At 55.6% G+C, this 22,623-nt stretch overlaps 1 protein-coding gene across 1 annotated transcript; it reads right to left on the bottom strand.

Annotated features, from left to right (window-relative positions):
* Positions 1 to 320: 320 nt before the first annotated feature.
* On the bottom strand, positions 321 to 12,173 carry GSS (glutathione synthetase). Its single transcript, XM_054644309.2, has 13 exons — positions 12,065 to 12,173; positions 11,313 to 11,448; positions 10,058 to 10,203; positions 8,764 to 8,839; positions 7,819 to 7,958; positions 7,595 to 7,711; positions 7,295 to 7,375; positions 6,940 to 7,017; positions 5,382 to 5,448; positions 4,590 to 4,784; positions 3,723 to 3,804; positions 3,196 to 3,385; positions 321 to 1,933 (listed from the first exon to the last, which is right to left on the bottom strand). The coding sequence occupies exons 2-13, from the start codon at positions 11,439 to 11,441 to the stop codon at positions 1,810 to 1,812; spliced, it is 1,425 nt and encodes a 474-aa protein (XP_054500284.2). The 5' UTR covers positions 11,442 to 11,448; positions 12,065 to 12,173; the 3' UTR covers positions 321 to 1,809.
* Positions 12,174 to 22,623: the final 10,450 nt, after the last annotated feature.

The following is a 22,623-nucleotide window of genomic DNA, read 5'->3' as shown; positions in this document are numbered from 1 at the left end:
GGTTCCTGCCAGCATGGTGTTTTTCCATGGACTGGGATTCACTGTGGCTGGCTGTGCTGGCTCCAGGGCTGCAGCCCGTGCCTCAGTTTCTCCCTGCTCTCCAGCCAGTGCTGCTTATGGAAAGCACAGGATAGTGTGACACCCACATGGGACCCACCCCCTCATGCAGCAGAGAGCTGGGTGAGGAGGCTCAGGGCTGTCAGCACAGCTCAGGGCTGCCTCACCTCCACCCCAGGCACCCCTTCAAGGCACAGCCATGGCTCTCTGCACACCTGGCCAGGTGTGCCCCTGGGCTCGGACAAACATGGCACAAACAGCAGTCAGATTGCACATTCCTTTTAATCTCTGGCTTGGGGTAATCAATCCCCCAACAAAACACCCAGGAAGCCCAGTTTCAGTCACACTTGGAGAATGGAGCAGTTTCCCAGGTGACCGATTGGTGATTGATGCTGCAGCAGCAAAGAGCCAGCAGGGCTGGCACTCAGCACACCCAGTCTGCAGGAATTCTGCTTTTGTGCTGCTTCTGTTACTCAGCACATCCACTCTGCAGGAATTCTGCTTTTGTGCTGGTTCTGCCACTCAGCACATCCCATTCTGCAGGAATTCTGCCTCTGTGCTGGTTCTGTGTAACTGACAGGGCTGGGCTGAGGCTGCCTGAGCTCTTTGCTGCCAGAAAGGTGCAGCTTTTAGGGCTGAGGAGGAGAAGGGGCTGGAGAAAGAGGCAGAAGACCTTGAGCAGGAGAGCCCACACTCCTCCACTGCTGTGCTGTTCCCACTGATCCATAAAACCTGGAGGGAGCCAAGTCTCCCCCTTTGCTGGTGCTGGTCCCAGAGTAAGGTGCTGGGAGCTGGGGCTGTGCTGCCCAGCCTCCCCTGCAATTCCTTTGCTTCCTCACCACAGAGCTCCCAGTCTCAGCAGGGGCATTCCCAAGGCTGGGGCTCCCTGGCAGGAAGATGCTCAGGGTTTGATTTGCAGTGGGATGCACTGGCCCAAACCCAGGCTGCTTTGGGATTTATCAACACACACAAGGCTCCAATTCTCTGCTGCCTTGGGAGCTGTCTCCATCTCTGAGGGAATCTTACACCAGCCTGTGGAGATCTGTTGGAAAGGGCTGCAGGAGGCAGTGGGAGTCTGCCCTGGACCTTGCACTGCTGCCTGCCCTGTGTGGCACAGAGGAGCCCAGTCCAATAAAACAGGAGTTGGGCAAAGCAAAAGCAAGAGGCCCTTGGGTAAATTACCCAGGGCAGCTGTGCCTGGTGCAGGAACCCAGAGGATCCTCAGACACAGAGGAAAACAGAAATCAGGACAGCAGCAGCATGGGAAGGAGGGCTGGAGGGGCCATGGGGAGTGGAGCTGGGCTCTCCTCTTTAAGCTGGAGAGCACTGAGGCACATAAAGATAAAGGCTGATACTTGCCCATCCACCTTTCTCCTCTCATTCCTTAGGCTGTGTATGTCTCCAGAAACCATGCAGTGTAAGGAGCTCAGAAGTGGGAGCAGCACCAAGGCCTGTAGTGGCACCTTGACCCTTTGCTCTGCATCCCCCTGCCCCCAGAACCCTGCAGTCCTGGGAGTCACAGCCGGGCTGTGCCCAGGGCAGGGTCCCTGAGCAGGCAGAGCAAGGGAATCCTTCCTGCAGGGGGAACCACCAGAAGCAGCTGGGGCTGGCAGCCAGGACCTCTGAGCAGCTGCACCACACAGTCCCTCCTCACAGCCTCAGCAGCCACACCTTGGCAAGCACCCTGAGGAGGAATCCCTGGGGCAGATCAGCTCTTGAGGCAGCAGAGAGAGGAGGCTGGGCTGTGGCTCCTCACACCAGGTACGGCGTGTCCAGCACGGCCACCCCGGCTGCCACGCCGCCGTCCGCGTGCTCGATGGCCTTGGTGCGCAGCAGGTGCCCCGCGGCCTGGTTCAGCACCAGCTCCCTGCCCTGCCTGCAGAGAGAGGGACACTGAGCACAGAGAGGGACACTGAGCACTGAGAGGGACACTGAGCACTGAGAGAGGGACACTGAGCACACAGAGAGGGACACTGAGCACACAGAGAGGGACACTGAGCACTGAGAGGGACACTGAGCACTGAGAGAGGGACACTGAGCACTGAGAGAGGGACACTGAGCACTGAGAGGGACACTGAGCACACAGAGAGGGACACTGAGCACAGAGAGAGGGACACTGAGCACACAGAGAGAGGGACACTGAGCACAGAAAGGGACACTGAGCACAGAGAGAGGGACACTGACACTGCAGAGCACTGAGCAGAGAGAGAGGGACACAGCACAGAGAGGGACACTGAGCACAGAGAGGGACACTGAGCACTGAGAGAGGGACACTGAGCACAGAGAGAGGGACACTGACACTGCAGAGAGAGGGACACTGAGCACAGAGAGAGGGACACTGACACTGCAGAGAGAGGGACACTGAGCACAGAGAGAGGGACACTGAGCCCTGCACAGCACAGAGCCCCTGCCCAGCACAGAGCACTGAGCCCCTGCCCAGCACTGAGCACTGAGCCCCTGCCCAGCACTGAGCACTGAGCCCCTGCCCAGCACTGAGCACTGAGCCCCTGCCCAGCACTGAGCTCCTGGCTGTTCTCTGGCTGTTCCCTGTCAGCACACAGGGCAGGGCAGAGGCCCAGGGCTAACATGGGGGCCCTGCAGTGGTGGCTGCACTGGCCACTCTGCAAATGGGCACTGCCAAGGGCTGAATGCTGCCAGAGCACCTTTGTTCCCAAAGCTGTGTGAAAAGGACTTTCATTTGTACCCTATGGAAACGTGAACTAAGAGGGTTTTAAACAAAACCAGCTCTTATTAGAGTTGAACAGACATTAGGCCTTCAGGTATTCAGAGGTCACCAGGGCTTCTGAAAAGCCACACATGGGGCTGCATTCAGAACCCAAGAAGTGCCCCCAGAAATCAGGGATGAAACACATGGAACCCATGATCCCATTGCACCAGTGACTGCCAGCACCAGCCCTGTGGTTTTCCAACAGCTCATCTGGCAGCAGGTTCAGAGCAGCAGCTCACATGCTCAGAGCTGCTCCCAGGGGCACAGACTGAATGGTCACATCTGTTCCCTGCACCTGCATGTCCTCAGACATCTGTGCTGTGACTGTGCTTGGGCTGCACAGAGGGCAAAATGCTCCTGCTCCACATCAGGAGCAGGGAACTGCCCTGGAACACAAGCACACTGCTCACCTGACATAGACACCAAAGATCCCAAGCTCAGAGATGCACTCAGACACTTGGAGGGGACTGTGAGCCCTCAGCAGGTAATTCAGTGCTGGCTGGGGTTTGATCTTATCCATCAAGATGTAGGAGGTTCTCTCAGGGCTGTCTTTGATCTTCTCCAGGACCTCCCTGAGCTCTTCACCATAGAGGTTGTTACCTGGCAAACAAAACCAGCACATCAAGGCCTTCCAGGACAGCAGAAGCCCCTGGCCCCAGCTCTGTGGCCCTGGCAGCCCAAATAACCCAGCCTTTGTCTCCCCAGGTGCTGCCTGGGCTCTCTACATCCAGTACCAGGGCCTTGGGAGCTCCTCCAGGGGCAGAACTGCCTTAGTGGCAGGACTAGTCCCCATGGCTATGAATAGCCACAAGCCACCCTTTATCCCTCAGCACAAGACCAGGAGCTGGCACAGAGCTCCTGCTTGTCCTAAATACAGCACAAACCAGAATGGAAACCCCCAGGGGCCCAGCTCACACCTCCAGAGCCCAGCTCATACCTCCACCTTCACGCTGAGGCTTCAGCACGAAGCGGTCGGGGTCAGCGATGGCTGTGGCAGCCATTCTGTCACCTTCTTCACCCTGGCAGGAAAGGATGGAAACAGGTGGACACCAGGAATCATTTCTTCATGGACAGGGTGGTTTCACATGGGAATGAGCTGGATGGAGTCACCACCCCTGGAGGGGTGTGGTGGTGCTCACAGGGGTCCCAGGACAAGGGAAGAGATGAGAATCTTGACTCCATGTTTCAGAAGGCTGATATATTATTTTATGATATATATTAAAAGAAAATGATATATTAAAACTATACTAAAAGAATAGAAGAAAGGATTTCATCAGAAGGCTTGAAGGGAATAGAAAGGAATAGAATAATAATAAAATCTTGTGACTGACCAGAGAGTCTGAGACAGCTGGACTGTGATTGGCCATTAATTAAAAAACAACCACATGAGACCAATCAAAGATGCACCTGTTGCATTCCACAGCAGCAGATAACCATTGTTTACATTTCATTTCTGAGGCCTTTCAGCCTCTCAGCAGAAAAAATCCTAGCAAAAGGATTTTTCATAAAATATGTCCGTGACAGAGGTGTTTCAAGGCATGATGGGATGTGGCACTCAGTGCCATGGTCTAGTTGATAATGTGGTGTTTGGTCAAAGGTTGGACTCTGATCTTGGAGGGCTCTTCCAACCTAAATGATTCTGTGAACAGCAAAACATCAGGGAGCAGCAGGGGCTCCTCAGCAGATCCCTCAGAGCAGAAGCACCAACAAATTCCCCAATTTCCCCTGCTTGAGAAGAAGAGAGGGCTTTGCTAAGAGCACAGGAGTGCGTGTCCCTCCCTGCCCCAGCCCCGCTCCCACTCACCTCATCCAGGGAGTAGAGTCCTGCAAAGGTGGCTCTAATCCGAGCAATGGCCTCAGGGTGGCCTGGCAGCAGCTTCTCCAGCGTCCCCTGCCTGCTGAGCTCCTGCTGCACCTTCTTGGTGCCTGCCAGCTGCGTGGCAATGTCGGGGCACTTCACTGCCCGGGAGCGCTCCAGCAGCAGCCGCGCCTCCCAGTTCTGAGGCAGAGCAGGAGCAGCCACGCCGGGAGGGGAAACAACACACAAAAGGTTTGCTCTGCTCTTTTCTGTGCAGCTCTCAACATATGGTTTGTCTCCTCCCTGCCTGCTGGCAGGGATAGGGGGTGGGAGTAGCACTCCAGAGAAAAGCAGGCATGAATTTCCCGCCACCTCTGGGTGGTACAGTGAAATTAATTCACTGTGAGCACCTTCCCCAGCTTGTCCAGTGCTGCCACCTCGAGACACCAGCAAGATGTGCTCTATGCTATTATTACCTGCAGCCTGATCATGCTAGGAGAGCACTGAGTGATCTGTAGACCAAGTCTGAAAACTTTAGGCAAGTGCTCATCCCTGTTAACCCCTATTGTACAGAAACAATTCAGTGCTGCACTAAGGGATGACCCCCGGGAGAAGAAAGCCACCCATTTTTCTGCAGGGTCACCCACCTGCTCTTTGGAGTCACAGCCTCCCAATGCTCTCAGCCACAGCAGGCAGGACTGACCCCACTCCAGCCAGGGTAGCTGCCCCTGGGGTTATTTGGAGCTCCCTGGGCAGTGCCCAGCTGGTGGCTGCTGGGGCAGGGGGGTGGGTACTGACCTGCTCATCGTAGACCTGGGGCACGTAGCCCTCTCTGTAATACACCACTGCAACCTCCTGGCCGTCCCTGCAATGGAAACCACAAGTACTCACAGACAGAGCCAGGTCCCAGCACCAAGGGGGGGATCACAGCCCCCTGCCCCTTCTCCTTGGCCTCTGACCTTCCTGCTCCTGCCTGGCTCTGCCACAGCAAGCTGAACACTGCAAGCTCCTCTCCACTGAACCACAGCTCAGCCTGTCAGGGAGCTGACACCCAGCTTCTGCTCTAACCAAGGGCTCAATCATTCTGACACCCAGCTCTGCAGAGAGGTAAGCACCTCATTTTTAACAGCTTTTAACCCCATGCTGGCCTGGGAGACTCAGCCTGGAGCAAAGGAGGCTCAGGGGGGACCTTGTGGCTCTGCACAGCTCCTGACAGGAGGGGACAGCCAGGGGGGGTCGGGCTCTGCTCCCAGGGAACAGGGACAGGACAAGAGGAAATGTCCTCAGGTTGCACCATGGGAGGTTTAGACTGGAGATGAGGGAAAATCTCTTCATTGAAAAGGTGGTCAAGCACTAGGACAGGTGGCTCAGGGCAGTGGAGGGACCTGAAGATGTGAGGTTGTGGCACTTGGGGATGTGTTCAGTGGTGCTGGGTTGCAGGCTGGACTTGATCTCAGAGCCTTAACAGCTCTGTGATTCTTGAAGCTGGAAGGAACAAAGTTCTTCTTCTCTGGCAATTCAAGGTAGGACATCAACTCAACAACCTGAGAGGCACCAAACCAGCCTGCCAGGGCTGGGCTGGCAGCACAGCTGTAGCACCACATGCCCAAGCTTTGGCCTCAAAACTGTGCACTTGGTCTGGGAGCGGCTGGCAGGCAAACAGGAGGCATCTAGCAGTGACAGGGGAGGATGCTCAGGAGGAAGAACAAGGGACACACTTTCCCCTCAACTATCCAGCCACGACAATACATTCATTAATTAAACACAGCACAGACCTCAAAGGTTGAAAAATCAGCCTCACTACAGAAAAATCATTGTCATGAAACCACGTGTTAGGTTCATACAGCTCCCATCACATTACCTGGAAATAGGACAAACGTCACACTTGGGACCAGCTGGGAGTCTGTGATCCTCCCATCCTGGTCTCCACAGGGAGCAGGCAAGACACAGAGAGTTCAAACCCAAGAGATCCCCAAAGGACATGGAATGCTTCCTCCTCCTGCAGTAACAACCCAGCCCAGCTCCCCCTGGCAGAGCAGCATGTGAACAGCAAACAGGACATGGCTCTCAACAGAGAGCCAGGGCTGCTCAAAGCAGACCTTTGTGGAGGAGGTAGAGATGCCCCAGGGCAATGAAAGATGAAGCCTGAAGGAGGGAGATTATGACTGCAGCTCTAAGGCATGGATATGTGCCTGCAAAATCTCACCACTGTGAACACAAAGCCATCTCAGCTCCAAGAGGAGGCCTGGAGCAGGGAAGAGAACTGCTTGCTCAGTCATTTCTTCCAGGCAGCCTTGGCTGCAGGCTCCCATGAGCCCAGGAGCCGGCAGGAGTGCGCACCTTGGCTCATACTCACATATACAGCCTCCTGCTGGCATCCAGGGAGCCCTGCTCAAACACGTCCCGGAACCGCTTCCGCACCACACGGATATTCCTGCAAGAGCAGTGCCAGAGTCACCAGGCTGGCCACAGGCACCTGAGCTGCAGATCAGGGCTGGAGTTCATGGATCTATAGGTTCCTTCACAAATGGTCTCAGGTTTTGTGCTATGGAGCCAGAGAAAACATAGAAATCCTACAAATCCCAAAAACTCCCTCTTTAGGAAGCCATCCTACATTTCCTATGATCTGCCAGCTGTTTGCTCAGCTTTCCATACCAGAAACTGAACCATCTCCTCCTTCCTTTCCCATCCCAGGAAAATTCAAACTTTACCTGTTCCAAAGTTCATTTTCTACACAACGCTGATCAAAAATATTCCTCTGGACTTCCTCCACCAGAAACATCACCACAGCCCTGGAAGAGATACCAAGGACATCATTAAACCCACAAACACTCCACATGCTCCTAGCTGCATCACCAGCTTTCCTGGATTTTTACATGAAACAAGGGACACTGGCAGTGTGTTTGGTATCTCCTCCCAGGCTCCCTCTTCCTCTCACCCTTTGAGATCACTCCACCTGAACTGGACAGCTTTCCATCTCTGTGATTCAGGCTCCCTGCACTGCTCCTTACCTTTGGGACCCGTAGAGCTCCCAGGCTTTGGCAATTCCCAAGGCCAGCCCCTTTGCTGGGTTGTTGGGCAGCAGCTGTGATGCCTCCTCACTCTTTCCCAGCACTTTCAACACCAACCTGTGGAACACAAAGCTGTAAATGCTACGTCCATGCCCAGCAGGAGCAAGGGAGCAGCCTGGAGAGCACAGGGGCCATGCAGTGCTGCAGTGGGAGGTGCTCCTTACCTGTGGACATCAGCAGTGCGGGAGGTGAGGCCCCCAAAGCTGGCAGCAATGGTGTTTATTTCTATCTGCCTCAGAGCTGCTGTGCCTTCCAGCCCACAGTCAAACATGTAATCTGAGCGGTTGATGCCCAAAACCACAGTCTGCAACACAGGGAGGGGAGCTGGGGTCTCCTGTTGCCTTTAGCTGCAAATCCCTTGATGGCCTTGCTTCAGAACCCTCCCAGGGCAGATCTGGTCAGAGAATCCCAGAATGGGTTGGGTTGGAAGGGATTTTAAACACCACCTCACCCCAGCCCCTGCAGCTGGCAGGGACACCTTCCACTAGAGCAAGTTGCTCCAAGCCCTGTCCAACCTGGACTTGAATATTTTCAGGGATGGGACAGCCACAGCTTCTCTGGGCAATGTGTGCCAGCACCTCACCACCTGCACAGTAAATCTCCTAATATCTCATTTAAACCAATTCAGTGTCAGTTTGAATCCATTCCCTCTTGTCCTGTCATCCTCAGTTTGATACACACCATGCAGGTCACACACCTGGGTGCTCTGCTCCCTGCCCACAGCCCTCTCAGAGCTCCAGAGTAGCTCCCAACACTCCTGAAAGTAAAGGAGCATCTGCAGGGTGGCCTGGCCAGTGCAGGTCCCAAGAGGACACACATCCCTGCACACCCTGAGGCTCCCAGAGGACAGACAAACCCCAGAGGACAGACAAACCCCATGAACTCCTCCCTCTCCAGGCCAGGCTGTTTCCAGCAGCACCAACCAAAGAGCTCAGCTGTTCAACAGGGCAAGGTCCTGAGCTCAGCAGCTGTGACAAGACATTGCAGGGCAGGGAGTGACCAGCCTGGCACAGCTCAGAGTCCACAGTGCCAAAGCTTGCAGCCAGAGCCCAGGCATCCCCACCACAATGCCAAGGGGCACAGACCACTGGGATCCCCTGCCCATGTACCTGAGCCAAGCCTTCCTCCAAAACCTGCTTGTAGATTCTGAAGAGTCGAGCTGTGAAGTCATCGACCTTGATGGTGCTAGAGAGAAACACAGACCATGTCAGCCTCCTGCTGCTGGCACAGAGGGACAAGAAAATTAATTCTTCTGCAGAAAAAGCCCTTAGCAGGGGCATTCTCCAGCACAAAGGGCAGTACCATGTCCTCTGGGGATCTCTAGGGTTTGAACTGGGGCTCAGCCAAGTGCTGTAGCACTGTGAAACACCTCCCCATGAATGCTCAGTGCAAAACCACAACACAAATCCAGCTTGCCAAGCACAGCTTCTCCACAAAAGGCCCCCCTGTGCAGAGGTGACTCACTGGCAGGGCAGAGATGGGACAGAGTTCTGTAGGTTCAGGCAGAAACCACAGGTCTCTCTAGGCCTGCACACACAGTTCAGAGAAGCTTCATGCAATCCCTCTGTCCTGTCAGGCTCCAAATCCCACACACTGTGGCCCTGCTAGAGCAGATCTGGCTTTTCCTCAGGGCCCCAAATCCTGAACAGCACCTCCAGGGAGCTGCCCTGGCACAGGGCAAGCACTTTAGCACAGACAAGCCTCAGGTGCTGCATTCTTTAACCACAGCTACAAACATGTTCCCACAAGCTCTGGCTGCAGGCAGCTCTGGAACAGCTCCAAAGGGTGAGGATTTAACAGAACAAAAGGATGCTGGAAAACAGCCTCCTCTGCTCTGTCCCAGTGCCAGGGGCAGCAGAACATGCACAGGCAGCACAGAACAGGCAGTGGGAAGGGAAGAGGGATTTGTGGAAGCATCAGCCCCACAGTCACGAGTGACAAAGTCAGGGATGGTCACTCCAGCCCAGGGCAACAGCCACAGATCAACTCAGCAGAAGCCAGGAGCCAGAGCTGGACAGCCCTCCTGCAGCCAGAGCTTGTGGCTGGGAAAGAGGGCAGGGGGTGACTGAGGGAGGGTGTGGAAACAGAACAGACACCTCCTTGTCATCACTGCTGCAGCAGAGCTCGTGGCTACTGGACAGACACAGGCAGGTGCAGAATAAGACTAAAAGAGACTCCTAAAATCAGGACTCAAAGACTCCAGTGATTTGCATTTAAGGCCCAGGGGCTAAAAAGCTCACAAGTATGAATTCACAAGCCTGAAAAAGTTGAAGATGATAGCAGGGAATCAGGTCTTGGGCAGATGTCCCATTTTCTGGGACTCAGAAAGGCAGGGATGCCACAAGGGTGATAAAGCTTTACATTTAAAATATTTCATTAAAATGCAACATGCAAAAACGTTACCTGGCCAGAGTTTGCTCCAGGAATTCTCTGTTTTGACTGACAGCATCCACCAGCAGGTTGAAATCCTGCTGGACAGCATAGGCTTGTTCAAACAAGGCCCGTGGCACCGCAGATGGGAGCAGCGTGAAGGGGGCATAATTCACCACCTGCAGGCAGGGATGCAGCACAGCAGTCAGGTCTGGGCAGCTCAAGAGGGGCTAAGGAGGTGCTTCCTCTGCTTGGCTGAAGGCTGAAGGCACCCCCAGCCCTGCAGGGCAGGCATATGGATGGCCTCAACCCTGCTGACTGCTCATTTCTGAGGGTTCTGCCTTATGAACCACCAGCAGGGCACTGCTGCTCCAGTGGACAGCACTGTCTCCAGAACTTCTCAGGGGCAGAGAAAAAGTTAATTTGCCAGTCCTGAGTTCTGGCTGTCAGTTACTTCCTTTGATTCCTGCTCCAGAGCCCTGGCTCATCCCACATCTCACGCATGGGGTCACACTCACAGTCCATATATTACACCACAGAGAAGTTTCCAATTCACCTGGATTTTCACATGAAATAAGGGACACTGGCAGTGTGTTTGGCCTCCCCTCCCAGGCTCCCTCTTCCTCTCACCCTTTGAGATCACCCAGAGCCCTGACCTGACACCAAGGAGCAGTGCTGTGGTGAACACCTCCCTCCTTGTACCCCTGCCAGCTGCCTGCTTGCCCCCAGGCTCCTCAAGGACCCTTCCCCAATGGTGCCCCACTCCTCCTGCACAGGGGCACTTCTTCCTCAGAGACCCCTCATGGCATTCTGCTCCATCAGGCTGAGCCCTCCCAGCCATCAGCCAGTAAACCCCACACATCAGCCACCTCCACCCCTGTCACCTCACCCCAGCTATGGGACAAAGGCTGACTGTAGCTGGGAACATGCCAAAAGAGGCCCCTCTGTGAGACTCTCCTCTGGTTCAAAGGTTCATATGGGTGGTGAGAGGCTGGGAAAAGGATCAACTCCCAGCACCACAAGAGGCAACTTCCTAAACCTTCCCAGATCTATCCCTCTCCTTGGAAAAGGGAATCTGTATGGCAGAGCTGTCCCTTGGGGAGCTGTGCCATCACCGGGGTGGGCTGTGAGCTGCACCCCAGTGAAGGCTGTCCCTTGGGGAGCTGTGCCATCACCGCGATGGGCTGTGAGCTGCACCCCAGTGAAGGCTGTCCCCTGGGGAGCCGCTCCTTGCCAAGGGCTCAGGAACCCCGGCACAGAGCGGCTCCTCCCTGCGCAGTGCACTCACATCCGAGGCGTTGGGCTGCTCCCCGGTCCGCATCAGCACCCCCGCCAGCAGCGCCGCGTCCACCGCCACCGCCGCCGCCTCCCGCACGGCCGCCGCGTCCCGCACCACGTCCTGCCAGGCCGCGGCCATGGCAGCGCTGCGGGCACGGCACAGCGTCACCTCCCGGCCTGCAGCCTGAGCCGGGCCCGGCTGTCCCCGGCCCCTGAGCCCGGACCCCCGGCTGTCCCCAGCCCCTGTGCCCTGAGCCCGGCCCCCGGCTGTCCCCGGCCCCTGTGCCCTGAGCCGGACCCGGCTGTCTCCGGCCCCTGTGCCCTGAGCCGGACCCGGCTGTCCCCAGCCCCTGTGCCCGGACCCCCGGCTGTCCCCAGCCCCTGTGCCCTGAGCCCGGCCCCCGGCTGTCCCCGGCCCCTGTGCCCGGACCCCCGGCTGTCCCCAGCCCCTGTGCTCTGAGCCGGACCCGGCTGTCCCCTGAGCCCCACTCTCTGTCCCCGGCCCCTGTGCCCGGAGCCCCGGCTGTCCCCAGTCCCTGTGCTCTGACTCTCGGCCCCTGGTTGTCCCCAGCCCCTGTACCCTGAGCCCCAGCCCCTGTCCCCTCGCCGGCTCCCTGTCCCCAGACCGTCAGTGCGCCCTGACCCCCGACCCTGGTCCGCGACCCCCGGCCCTTCCTGGCTCCCGCTCCCCGCTTCCTGAGCCTCAGCCCCCGGCACATCGCTGTCCCCTGAGCCCGCTGTCCGTCCCAGCCCCTCACTGACCCCCGGTCCTTCCCGGCGCTCCTGGTTCCGCCGCCCGGACCCAGACCCGCTCCGGCCGCTCGGTGCGGGCGCTGCGGACCGCCCCGTGATTGGACGGGCCGCGCCCCTCGCTCCGCCCCTCACGCAGATTGGCAGCTCAATTAACCAATCAGCATGGTGAAAGCGCCCCTCGTGTGCGATGCCGCGCAGCGGGGGCGGGAGGAGGAGGAGGTGCATCGAGAGCGCGCAGCGCGCACGCGCCGGACTGTGTCACGGCGGTGTGACGTCATATCGCGACATCATGAGGGCGACGAAGCTGCTGAGGCTGCAGCTCGTGAAATCCGACTGCTGCGTGCAGGGGCTGCTCGGGGCCAGAGCTGCTGGGAGCCCAGAGCCATGGAAGGGGTTGGCCCTGTGTTCGTAGAGGCCCCTTCCATCATCAGCGGTCCCGTAATTCACCTTCACCGCCATTGCTGCCCTCATGAGAGCTGAATTCACCCATGGCAGCCTGGGGAGGGCAGGAACTGCAGACCTGCCTGAGGAAGGGAAAGGAATTTGGAATATCGTTATCTTTTTCTTGCCCTGTTCCTCACGCAGGTGCCTCTGCTGCACTGCCCTGGGAAGGGCTGGCCGAGGGCTCGCGGTGCAGCCCCAGACGGCCCCTGCAGTGCCCATGGAGCTGTGCCGTGCTCCCCGGTGTCCCCAGGGGATGTCCCGGCCATGTGCCATGCAGGGAGATGCTCCCAGGTTCTCAGCAGTGTTCTGGGTGCCCCGGGGCACAGTGCTGAGGTTTTTCTGGCCCTGTGACTGCGGGTTTGTGCTCTCTGCCCTCGTGTCACACAGAGCCGAGGCTGGGGCTCTTTGGGCCTCTTCACCTGGGGATGCCTGGGAGAGAGCAGGTCTCAGAACCCTTTCATGTACTTACAGGACATTCATTTCCTAGCAGCAGGGCTTGAAATGACAGTGTGGGAAATCGAGAGGGTTAATTTTTTTTATTAGGAACAAGCAAAAGTTAGATGTAAATAAATCAAACCTGAGCAGGTCCTTTCTACTTTTTTATTTCAATATGCAAAGGAACTGTCAGTCCTAACTTTGCCCTCTGAATAAGTGTAATGAAATGGAAAAACCTTGTGTTGGTACCTCCAACACAACAGTGCAAAAAGAAACCAGATTTGTTGTCATCACAAGGCAAACATTTGTGCATCCACTGAAATAACAGAATGACTTGAGCATTTTCACAGCTCATTTAGGACAGAACTGTGAGGCTCCAATCAAAGCAGCAGGGCTGGAGTTGGTTTGTGACCTGTGCTAGGAAAGTTTGAAGCCATGGTGAGGAGATGGGTGTGATGCTCGTGTGCAGCCAAGGCAGCAAGAGCTGGACACCAGCCTCACACCTGCATCCCAACAGGGGCCAGCCCTGTGCCCTGGCACAGAACCCCCCCTGTGCCAGGCTCACCCCACACGTGGGCAGCGAGGGGACCCTGCCTCTCTGCTCCCCTCGCTGCCCTGTGGGGCTGCCTGCAGCTCTGGGGGCTCACACAGGGGAAGGACATGGAACTGTTGGAGCTCCAGAGGAAGCCACAAAGTTCCTGAGGGGAACTTCCTTATGGGGAAAGGCTGAGAGAGCTGGGGCTGTTGAGGCTGGAGAAGAGAAGGTTGTGTGGAGACCTCCCAGCACCTTCCCAGGGTGTGAAGGATCTACAAGGAAACAGGAGAGGATTCTTTGTCAGGAACTATGGTGACAGGATAAGGGGAATGGGGTGAAACTGAAAGAGAGTAGGTTTAGATTTGATGGGAGGAAATTGTTTACTGTGAGGGTGTTGGACCCTGGCACAGGCTGTGCAGAGAGGCTGTGGATGCCCCATCCCTGGGAACATCCAAGGCCAGATTCCATGGGCCCTGAGCAACCTGGGCTCCTGGGAGGTTGCTCAGGTTGGAATGAGATGATCTTTAGGGTCCTTCCAAGTGTAATCATTCAAGGATTTGATCATTTTACAATCCCTACCCACCAGTGTGGAGCAGCCCTGGAATTCTGGTGATACCACAGCTCCCAGAGTGTTCCAGAGGGCACTGCCAGCCAGGAGCTGGAAACGAGCACAGCACACTCTTCACCTGCTACCAGTGGTCACTTGTCACCTGCTCCCTGATATGTCCATCAGTTCTGAGCTGTTCTTGCTGTCTGGATTTTCCCTGCAGGATGTGCACTCCTGTCCCAGTGAAGGTGCAGTGCCATTCCAGGGAGGGGGGCACCCCTGCCTGCCTGGGCAGGCTGGAGCAAAGTGGTGATGGTGTGGATCAGAGACCCCACTGTGAGGTTTGACTTCCTGCTGCAGCCTGACAGGTGGAGAAGAGGAGATGGAAGTAGATATGGTGGTAGATAATGAAGAAATGATGGAGGTGGATGTTGAAGAGTTTGTTGAGGAGCTGGAGCCTGATATGGAGGAAGAAATGGAAGACATAGAGGTTGATGAGGAAGATGAGGAGAAGCCCATGATGCTGGGATGAAGATGGAGTCCCACAGCAGCACAGGCAGGTGCTGGCCATGCCCTGCCCCTGATGGAGGTGGACGTTGAAGAGTTTGTTGAGGAGCTGGAGCCTGATATGGAGGAAGAAATGGAGGTTGATGAGGAAGATGAGGAGGAGCCCATGGAGGAAGAAATGGAGGACATGGAGGTTGATGAGGAAGATGAGGAGAGGCCCATGATGCTGGGATGAAGATGGAGCCCCACAGCAGGACAGGCAGGTGCTGGCCATGCCCTGCCCACAGGCAGGGTGGGTCCCCTGCTGCCAGGCTGGGGCTGGGCTGGATGGCACAGTGACACAGTGCCCAGGGGGCTCTGGATTGTGGTGGCACAAACACCACCCCAGCCTGCCCTGTGCTTGCTCTGGGCCACACCAGCCCCGTCCCAGAGCCTGGGGCCCGGCTCCCAGCACAGCTGGGCTCAGTGCTGGCAGCAGAGTCCCACTGTGCCAGCGTGTGCCAGCCTGGGGGCACAGGGAACAGCCCTCAGGGCCGGGCTGGAATGGTCCTGTGCTGCTTTCCTCTCTTCCAGAACTGACAGAGATGCTGGCTGTGGAAATCTTCATTTTGTACATATGTTTCATAGGCTGTTCTTTGATAGTTTCCTGTGAATGTGTTATGAATATTGTTACAGAGCCTTCTGTAAATATGTTTCAAAGGTTGTTATTTCATTGGGTCTTCTGTAAATACATTTGGAAGATTGTTTTTTCTTAGACCCTTCTGTAAATATGTTCTATAGATTGTTGTTATAATGATTCTTATAATGTAAATAAGTTTATTGGTTTTACTGCTCTTCTGTAAATACATTGTCCTTGTTTGCCACAGCTCTCTTTGCATTTTCTTTGGGCACAAGCAGCGTTTGCAGAGTTGTGGTTTCCATTTTCTCTGGGTTCCTGGAGCTGGAGGTCCCGGGGGTGCTGCCACGGACACCTGGGGCTGGGGGTCCCTGTCCACAAGGGGTCCCACTGATGCCACTCCTGCAACTGGGCACTGCTCATGTTCCTGGGCTGCTGCAGAGCGGTGTCCCCAAGAGCAAAGCTGTCACCAGCAGAGAGGGGGCTCTGACAGCAGCGGCCCCTGCAGCAGTGCCACCAAAGAAGGCAGGAAACATTTGGCCACAGGGACTTTTGGGCCAAGCCAGCATCAGGCCACAAGGATACAAAATCCACGTTCACGCTCTGAAGGCCATGACATCCTTGGGAGCTGCTGGAGCCAGGATCTGGGGAGAAGCTTTTGCAGCTGCAGGGGCTGATGTTAAAAGCTTGGAGCCTCCAAAGTCTCTGGCCTTTCCTTCCCCACCAGCTTTGTGCCGGATTGTTCAAAAGACAAAAGCCAAGCCCTGCTCGCAGCTCACCCTGTGCCCCACTCGGGTGAGGCCTGGAGGGCCCAGCGCTGACCGTGCAGGGCAGGGCCGGGGGCTCCGTGCCCTGCGGTGCCGGTGCCCGTGGCCCAGCAGTGCCCGAACTCGGCCCCTTCCCGGGCAGCTTCCCCCAGGCGCTCCCCGAGCACCCCGGGGCAGGCAGGAGCTCCTCGGCAGCCCCTGCCCGGAGCAGGGGCCCGGCAGCACCGGGGGCATCACGGGGGGTTAGGCCGGCCTCGCTGGAGGCTCCGGGGCAGTCCCGGGGGCTCTGCTCGGCCCGGCCCCGCTGGAGGCTCCGGGGCAGTCCCGGGGGCTCGACCGGCCCCGCTGGAGGCTCCGGGGACAGCCCCGAGGGCTCGGCCCGCCCCGCTGGAGGCTCCGGGGCAGCCCTGTGGGCTCGGCCGGCCCCGCTGGAGGCTCCGGGGGCAGCCTCGAGGGCTCGGCCGGCCCCGCTGGAGGCTCCGGGGCAGCGGGGCAGCCCTGCCGGCCCTGCCCGCCCGCTCCGCTGCCGCTGCCCTCGCTGCAGCCCCCTCAGCCCTCGCTGCAGGGAGCAGAGCCCGGGCCCCGCACCCGGCGCTCTCCTGCCTTGGCTGCTCCGCTCCCCGGCCCCTGGCCCGGCCCGTCCTGCCCGCTGCCCTGCGGATCCACAGCCGGGCCGGTCCCGCACCAAACCCTGCTGCTCCCGCTGCTCCGCTCCCACCCCGCCGCGCACTCGGCCCGCAGCTTCCTCAGGGTTTGCAGTTTCGTTAGTCAGACTTTACAAATACCCTGTGCCCCACCGTGAGAGAGAGAGTAAGCAGGACCCTCATTGACTCTGCTCAGCCCCTGACAGCCTTTGGAATTGTGTTACAAAAGTTTGAAACCATTGATGGCTGGTGAGGAGATGAGTGTGAGATGCTTGAGTAGCCAACAGAACCAGCCTGACATCTGCATTTTTGGATTTCAGTATTTACCAGTGCAGTTTTGGGAGTGGGATGAGTAAATTCATGTATGATGCTCAGATCCTACAGTCATTAAACTGAGAGATTTTAGATTATTTAATTGACTCTAGAGTGCTGCCATTAGATACTTATTTTTTTCTGTCTGCTCTACCAGCACGGATTAGCTCAGACATTTCCTACTGTCAGAGAGGTGTCTGCTCTCTAACCCAACCTCCTGCTCCAGTGAGAGCATACCTAGAACAAGAACTGGAACAGTATCCTACTATTTCATTTTCCTCTCTGCTGCCCCATCCGTCAGTAACTGTGGATTCACACCTTAATTAATACAGATCCAGGCTGTGGATTTGGCAGCTGGTAATCCAGTTTTATCTGACTGGAAAACTTCCCTGGGCCAGGATCCAGCTCAGACCCCACCAGAAGTGAAGAACAAATTTTAATAAGGGTGCAGAAATACAAAGTTTTCTCAAACAGAAGAATTTCCCTTCTCAATCCTCAGTCCTGTTCAGGGTTGTGCATCTCCCCTACCTGATGTTTGCTCTGAGAAAGGGCATAAAAAGCTTCAGTTTCTAAGCAAAACATTGCAAAAATAGTCTCAAATTCATTGCAAAAAGCTGGGGAAAAAAGCTCTGCCCTTTCCTTGGAAGTTCCTGGAATTAATGTACCCTGCTCAGAATAGGAGAAGTATTTTATAGAGGGCTGTGACTTGCCTTTTCTGTCTTGTTTTCCCAATTGACTCTGGAGAATGAGATTTTTTCCAGAGTAATCCAGTAGCCCGGGGAGGATTTGTACATGCAGATTGCTCATAATCTCTGCTCCAGGGTCAGAGAGCTGCAATGCAGCTCAGAGGAGGCTGAATCATAAAAAAATATGGCAGACATGGTAAGTATTTGGCATGTTCCATGCAACAAAAGACGAACAACAGCAACTGGGCCATTATCTTTATTTGCTAAAAATAGAGTCCCGCAAAGTTTAAAGAAAAGCATTTTATATTTGTAAACCTCTCGTCTCCCTGTTAAAGAGCCTTCAAAGATGGGCTTTGTGGCTTTGGGCTGTCGCATCCCCTTTCAAAGGCTGCCCTGCGCTCAGACAATTGAAATTCGAGACAACCTCAGCCAGAGCGGGGTGGGGGGATGAATAGCTGTGCCATGACCCTGCTCTTCTCCCTGAGCCGAGGCTGACACGAGAACGGCAGCTCTGCAGCAGGTACAGACCCGGGCAGCAGGTACATCCCCGGGCAAACAGTCACGTTTAAACCTGGTTTCTGTATTGTTCAATCAGTGTAAAGACCTTTACTACCCTTCAAAAACACTGATTTCTTTTAGCTTGTTTAGAGATATAGATGCACATTTATGTGATACCTTTTAGAACAGTCAACCAAACTAAACCGAACCCATGGTAATACCAAGTAAACTTATAATTTTTAAAACACTGAAACAGAGTTAAAGGAATTCTAATGTTTTGAGGGACTGGAAGAAGTCATGTAGTGCTTCTCTCTAGGTGGAATCAAGATAAGAGAAAAACATGTTTAGTGATGGATGGTCCATAATCTCCATAACCTTCGTGTCAACATAAGTACTGAGATTTTAAAATTAAAATCTGTTAACCTCATATTGCTGGAAGTCACTAGTACGCTTTTAGATGTTGCATCAGCCAATTTGTTTTCGGTGCAGACCTACATAACGTGACAACTTGCAACAAAAAAGTGTCTCTCTCTTCACTTGACAAATTTGATTCCTCAGAATTCTCAGACAACATCCTGGTGTCAGAAATTGAAGTCAGTTCTCATCTCGCTTACACATCCCAGCTCCCCCGGCCGTGCCCGAGGGCACCAGCAGAGGCAGAGGCAGCAGGGAGGCAGCAGCTCGCTTGCCCACGGCGGTGCCCAGAGGGCATTTGATACCCTGCAGCTGCCGGTGGGTGCAGAGCTGGGCGCTGGCTGCCCCTCCACGCCTCCAAGGAGCTGCTCATCCCTCACACACTCGCTTCCCTGGTACCCTGGAATGAGGAAAAAACCCCAAAGCTCCTTTGGGTTCTCCTTTGCATTTCCAGCTGCAGAGAAACCAGTTTAGTCCAGACTGAGGTTTTGGGCGGCTCTGTTTTACATCAGGATATGTGGGCATCGGTGCAGAAACCAGTGCTTGCAATAGAGCAGCCCCAAAGGCACGGCAGGAGGAGATGATGTGATGCCCAGCATCAGACTCTAAAGACAGAACAATAGGGCTATTCTCATGGAAGAGAGTTCAAAGATCTCCTCGGGGAGCCAAACCTCTTGCTGGCCCATCATCCACAAGGAAAACAAGACACTCTGGAACCCTGTCTTCCTTGCGGTATAAGCGCCAGCTTCAGCCAGGGAGTGACAGAAATCTGCTGTCTCTAAGGCTGTATTTCGATGCAAAACGCGGTGGTAAAGCCAGCAATCCTCCTCTCCCCCACGTGGGGCTATTGTTTGAAGTGCAGAACAATTGAAGGGTGCTCTCATGGGCTAAAGATAGAACGGCAGCTGGTGCTGTCCCTTTCCCTGTAACTGAGAATAAAACAATGCCCCAGTATTGTCTGCATTGCTGGAGCGGTGACATTGGACTCTCTGCCAAGGGAGCATCTAAAAGATCAATGAAACCCGGGTTTATTTATAAGTGGGTAGTGTCATTTCTTCCCCAAAGTAATTTCACTTCCTTGGCTTTTCCACCAGACCCTTCTGTGCCATGAAGTGGCTGTGGGTGAGGTATAAATAGCTCGAGCCTGGCTGCCAGAGGGGCAGCAGGACCAGGGGTGGCAAACAGACCTGCTGTGCCAGGCTGTACCTTTGCTCCCCTGAGCTGTGCCCAAGCCTCCACAGCACCAGGGTGGGGACCAGCCATGGGTGAGGATCCCCTTCTGCCAGCAAGGAGCAGGTCCCTGCAGGGACAGCCCCAGGGCAGGGACCCAGCAGCTGCTCCCGGGCCCAGATCCCCACCAACACCAGCCCTTACTGCCTTGGGGAGCTTCTGTAATACCCTGAGTTGAGAGGGACACACTGGGTTCATCAAACCCAGCCCCAGCCCTGCCCAGACCCCCCAACAGCCCCACCCTGGGCATCCCTGGCAGCTCCTGCAGCTCTGGCAGCCTCGGGGCCGTGCCCATTCCCTGGGCAGCCTGGGCAGTGCCAGCACCCTCTGGGGAAGAGCCTTTCCCTGGTGTCCAGCCTGACCCTCCCTGGCACAGCTCCAGCCATGCCCTGGGTCCTGTTCCTGGTCACAGAGCAGAGATCAGAGCCTGTCCCCCCACTGCTGCTTAGGAGGGACTTACAGACTTCTAGGGAGGGTTATTTCACTTACCAGCTGCTGGATTATGATTTTATTTTATTATGGTTTTTTTTCTGGATGTTGGATTATGGGGTTTTTTCCCCATAATCCAACAACCAGCCACCAAGTAGGTGGGAACATGGACTCTGTGTGTGTGTCACACATGTGTGTGTGTGTGTGTGTGTCCAGCTCAGCTGCTGTGCTGGGGATGCTCAGGAAAACCCTGAGCCCAAAAGCCATGGCACAGAGCCTTGTTTAGGGACAGGGGATGGTTTAGAGGGGAAAGCTGCTGTCTGCAGTCCAGACTAGAGACTGGATACCTGGAACCAGACATTCTCTGTGGTTTTGAACAGAAAAGCCCATCTAAGCTGATGTGCCATAGTGAGGTGAGAAGTTCACCTGTTGTGATGTGAAGACAGGCAGGAATATTCCTCCCTCCTGGGTCTTGAGAAAGGTCCAAGCTGAGCAGATCCCATAAAGAGCTCCCACGCCTGTTGCCACTCCACTTTAAACAATTGTCCCAGCTCCATGAGATGGACTGAGCTCTATCTCTTGTGAGGGTTGATGACCCAGAGCAGTGAGGATGCTTCCCATGGAGGGAGGGAGAAGGTGCAAGAGGGGTGGAGATAGCAGGGGGCTGGGATGGGATGGTCCCAGGAGCTGGCTGTGTGGGCTTGGTGTGTATGTGCAGGACAGCACCCACCAACCCCCTCCAGAAATCTCCCAAATCTGCTCCAGATCTCATGGCAGGTGAAAACTGGTGCAAAACCAGAGCAGCTGGGGCACTGCAGGGCCAGACTGCCCACAGTGTCAGAACTGCAGCCCAGCTCTGGTTCTGAGCAGCCTCTGCCCCTCCCTTGCCAAGGCAGCTGCTGGTCATGATTTCCAAAGGCTGCCATGTTCCAGGGTCTGTCCTGGCAGGCCAGCTGCAATTAAGGTGCTATTAAATATTCAGAAGAACAGGGCAAGGCTCTCTTTACTCCCATTGTTTTGAAGTGCATTGCCAAAACCTCACTGGAGGCTCACACATTCCTGTAATTTTGCAGTGTTCAGTACAACTTTCATTCCTACAAGCTTCTTTATCCTGGCAATCCCCAAAAGAAAACCCCCAGAACCTCAAAGCTGGAAAATTCAAGGCCAACAAACAAAACCCCTCCAATTATCCCAGTCTCCAGTGACCTCAGTCTCTCCATGTCTGTGTGTGACCTTGCTTGCTAACTCTATACAATAATTCCTCATGCCATGTCTCTTCCAGGTACTTTCTCATTCCTGATACTCATTTTGGAGGCTCTCTATGTGGAGGGTCAGCCACCAACATGCCTGTGCTGCCCAGGCAAGGAGGGAACCTCTGCAGGAGGGTGCTCATGGCAGCAGCAGCTTTGTGTGTGTGTTCATGGAGGGCTAGAGAGACAGCACTGCCAGCCAAAGGACAGCCAGCTCAGGATGGCTCCAGCACTGTCCCCAGGGAGGGACATCCAGGCAGAACCATGGTGGGAAGAGCTGTGAGATGAGGGGATCCAGTGCTAACCCATCCTAAACCCCACAGGAGCACCTTACCTTTGGGATGCCAGCAGCAGCAGCAGCATGTCCTGCTCACTTCGAGGGGGCTGTGCTGGGCTGGTGGCTGCTGTCTCTGTCACCCTGCTGGGACAGGGCTGGGGGGGCTTTGCCTTGGAGGGGGCCTTGCATGGCCAGGCTGAGCTGGAGGGATGTGACTGGCCTGGCAGCACTGGCCTGTCACCTCCTGCAAGCAGACATTCCCACTCCATGGAAATATGCCTGAAATAGCCCCTCTGCAGATTGTCTTTATCTAATCAGCTGCCTTTGCACCCCCCTCCAGTGCATTTCAGGGAGCTGATAGTGGGGATATGTTAAGTGTGGAAACCTCTAGCGAGCTGCCCGACAGGGACAGTAATTCTCCTTCCTGCCACTTATCAGAGCCTGCTAATGGGAAACATTCCTGCTGGGGGTCAGGGAGCAGCCAGGGGATTTCTCTGGAGAGGGTGGCTGAGCCCCTGGCACCCTCCTGGCTCTCCAGGGCTGGGTAGGAGCTGGTCTGACCACAAAACATTCCCTGAAGGGGCAGCTCTGCTGTCTGGTGCTGGTGGTGCCCTGTCCCATGGGGAGAGGCTTGTCCAGCCCTCAGGGGCTTGGCTGAGGAGCCCTCTCCTTTTCCATCTTATCAAGGGGCACCAATACCAAGCACAGAGCCCAGGGGAAGAGCAGAGGTGTCTCAGGGGTCAGGGGAGATGATCTCACTGCTGAGGGTGGGTGTGCAGGGCTGGGGAATCATTTGGGCACGCTGTTCACTCTGGGCTGGGGCCACCTAGAGAAAACTCCTCTCTGCTCAGGCTGAAGCCATGAGCTCCTCGTTGTGCCCATGGGATTTTGTGGGAGGTCCATAGGATCCTACTGCCCTGTCCCACCTGCCTGAGCAGGGCACAGCTCAGGCCTTGCCAGCTATACAAGGATGAACT

Source organism: Agelaius phoeniceus, chromosome 17 (assembly GCF_051311805.1).
Source record: "Agelaius phoeniceus isolate bAgePho1 chromosome 17, bAgePho1.hap1, whole genome shotgun sequence".
In the NCBI taxonomy this organism is placed as follows: domain Eukaryota; kingdom Metazoa; phylum Chordata; class Aves; order Passeriformes; family Icteridae; genus Agelaius; species Agelaius phoeniceus.
This window is presented reverse-complemented; position numbering and strand designations above follow the sequence as displayed.

Coding starts and splice junctions, on each gene's coding strand:
- GSS (XM_054644309.2), bottom strand. CDS start 11,441: ATGGCCGCGGCCTGGCAGGACGTGGTGCGGGACGCGGCGGCCGTGCGG. Junction 10,204..11,312: donor AGCAGCCCAACGCCTCGGAT/GTGAGTGCACTG, acceptor CCCTGCCTGCAG/GTGGTGAATTATGCCCCCTT. Junction 7,959..8,763: donor TGGAGGAAGGCTTGGCTCAG/GTACATGGGCAG, acceptor CCTGTGTTGCAG/ACTGTGGTTTTGGGCATCAA.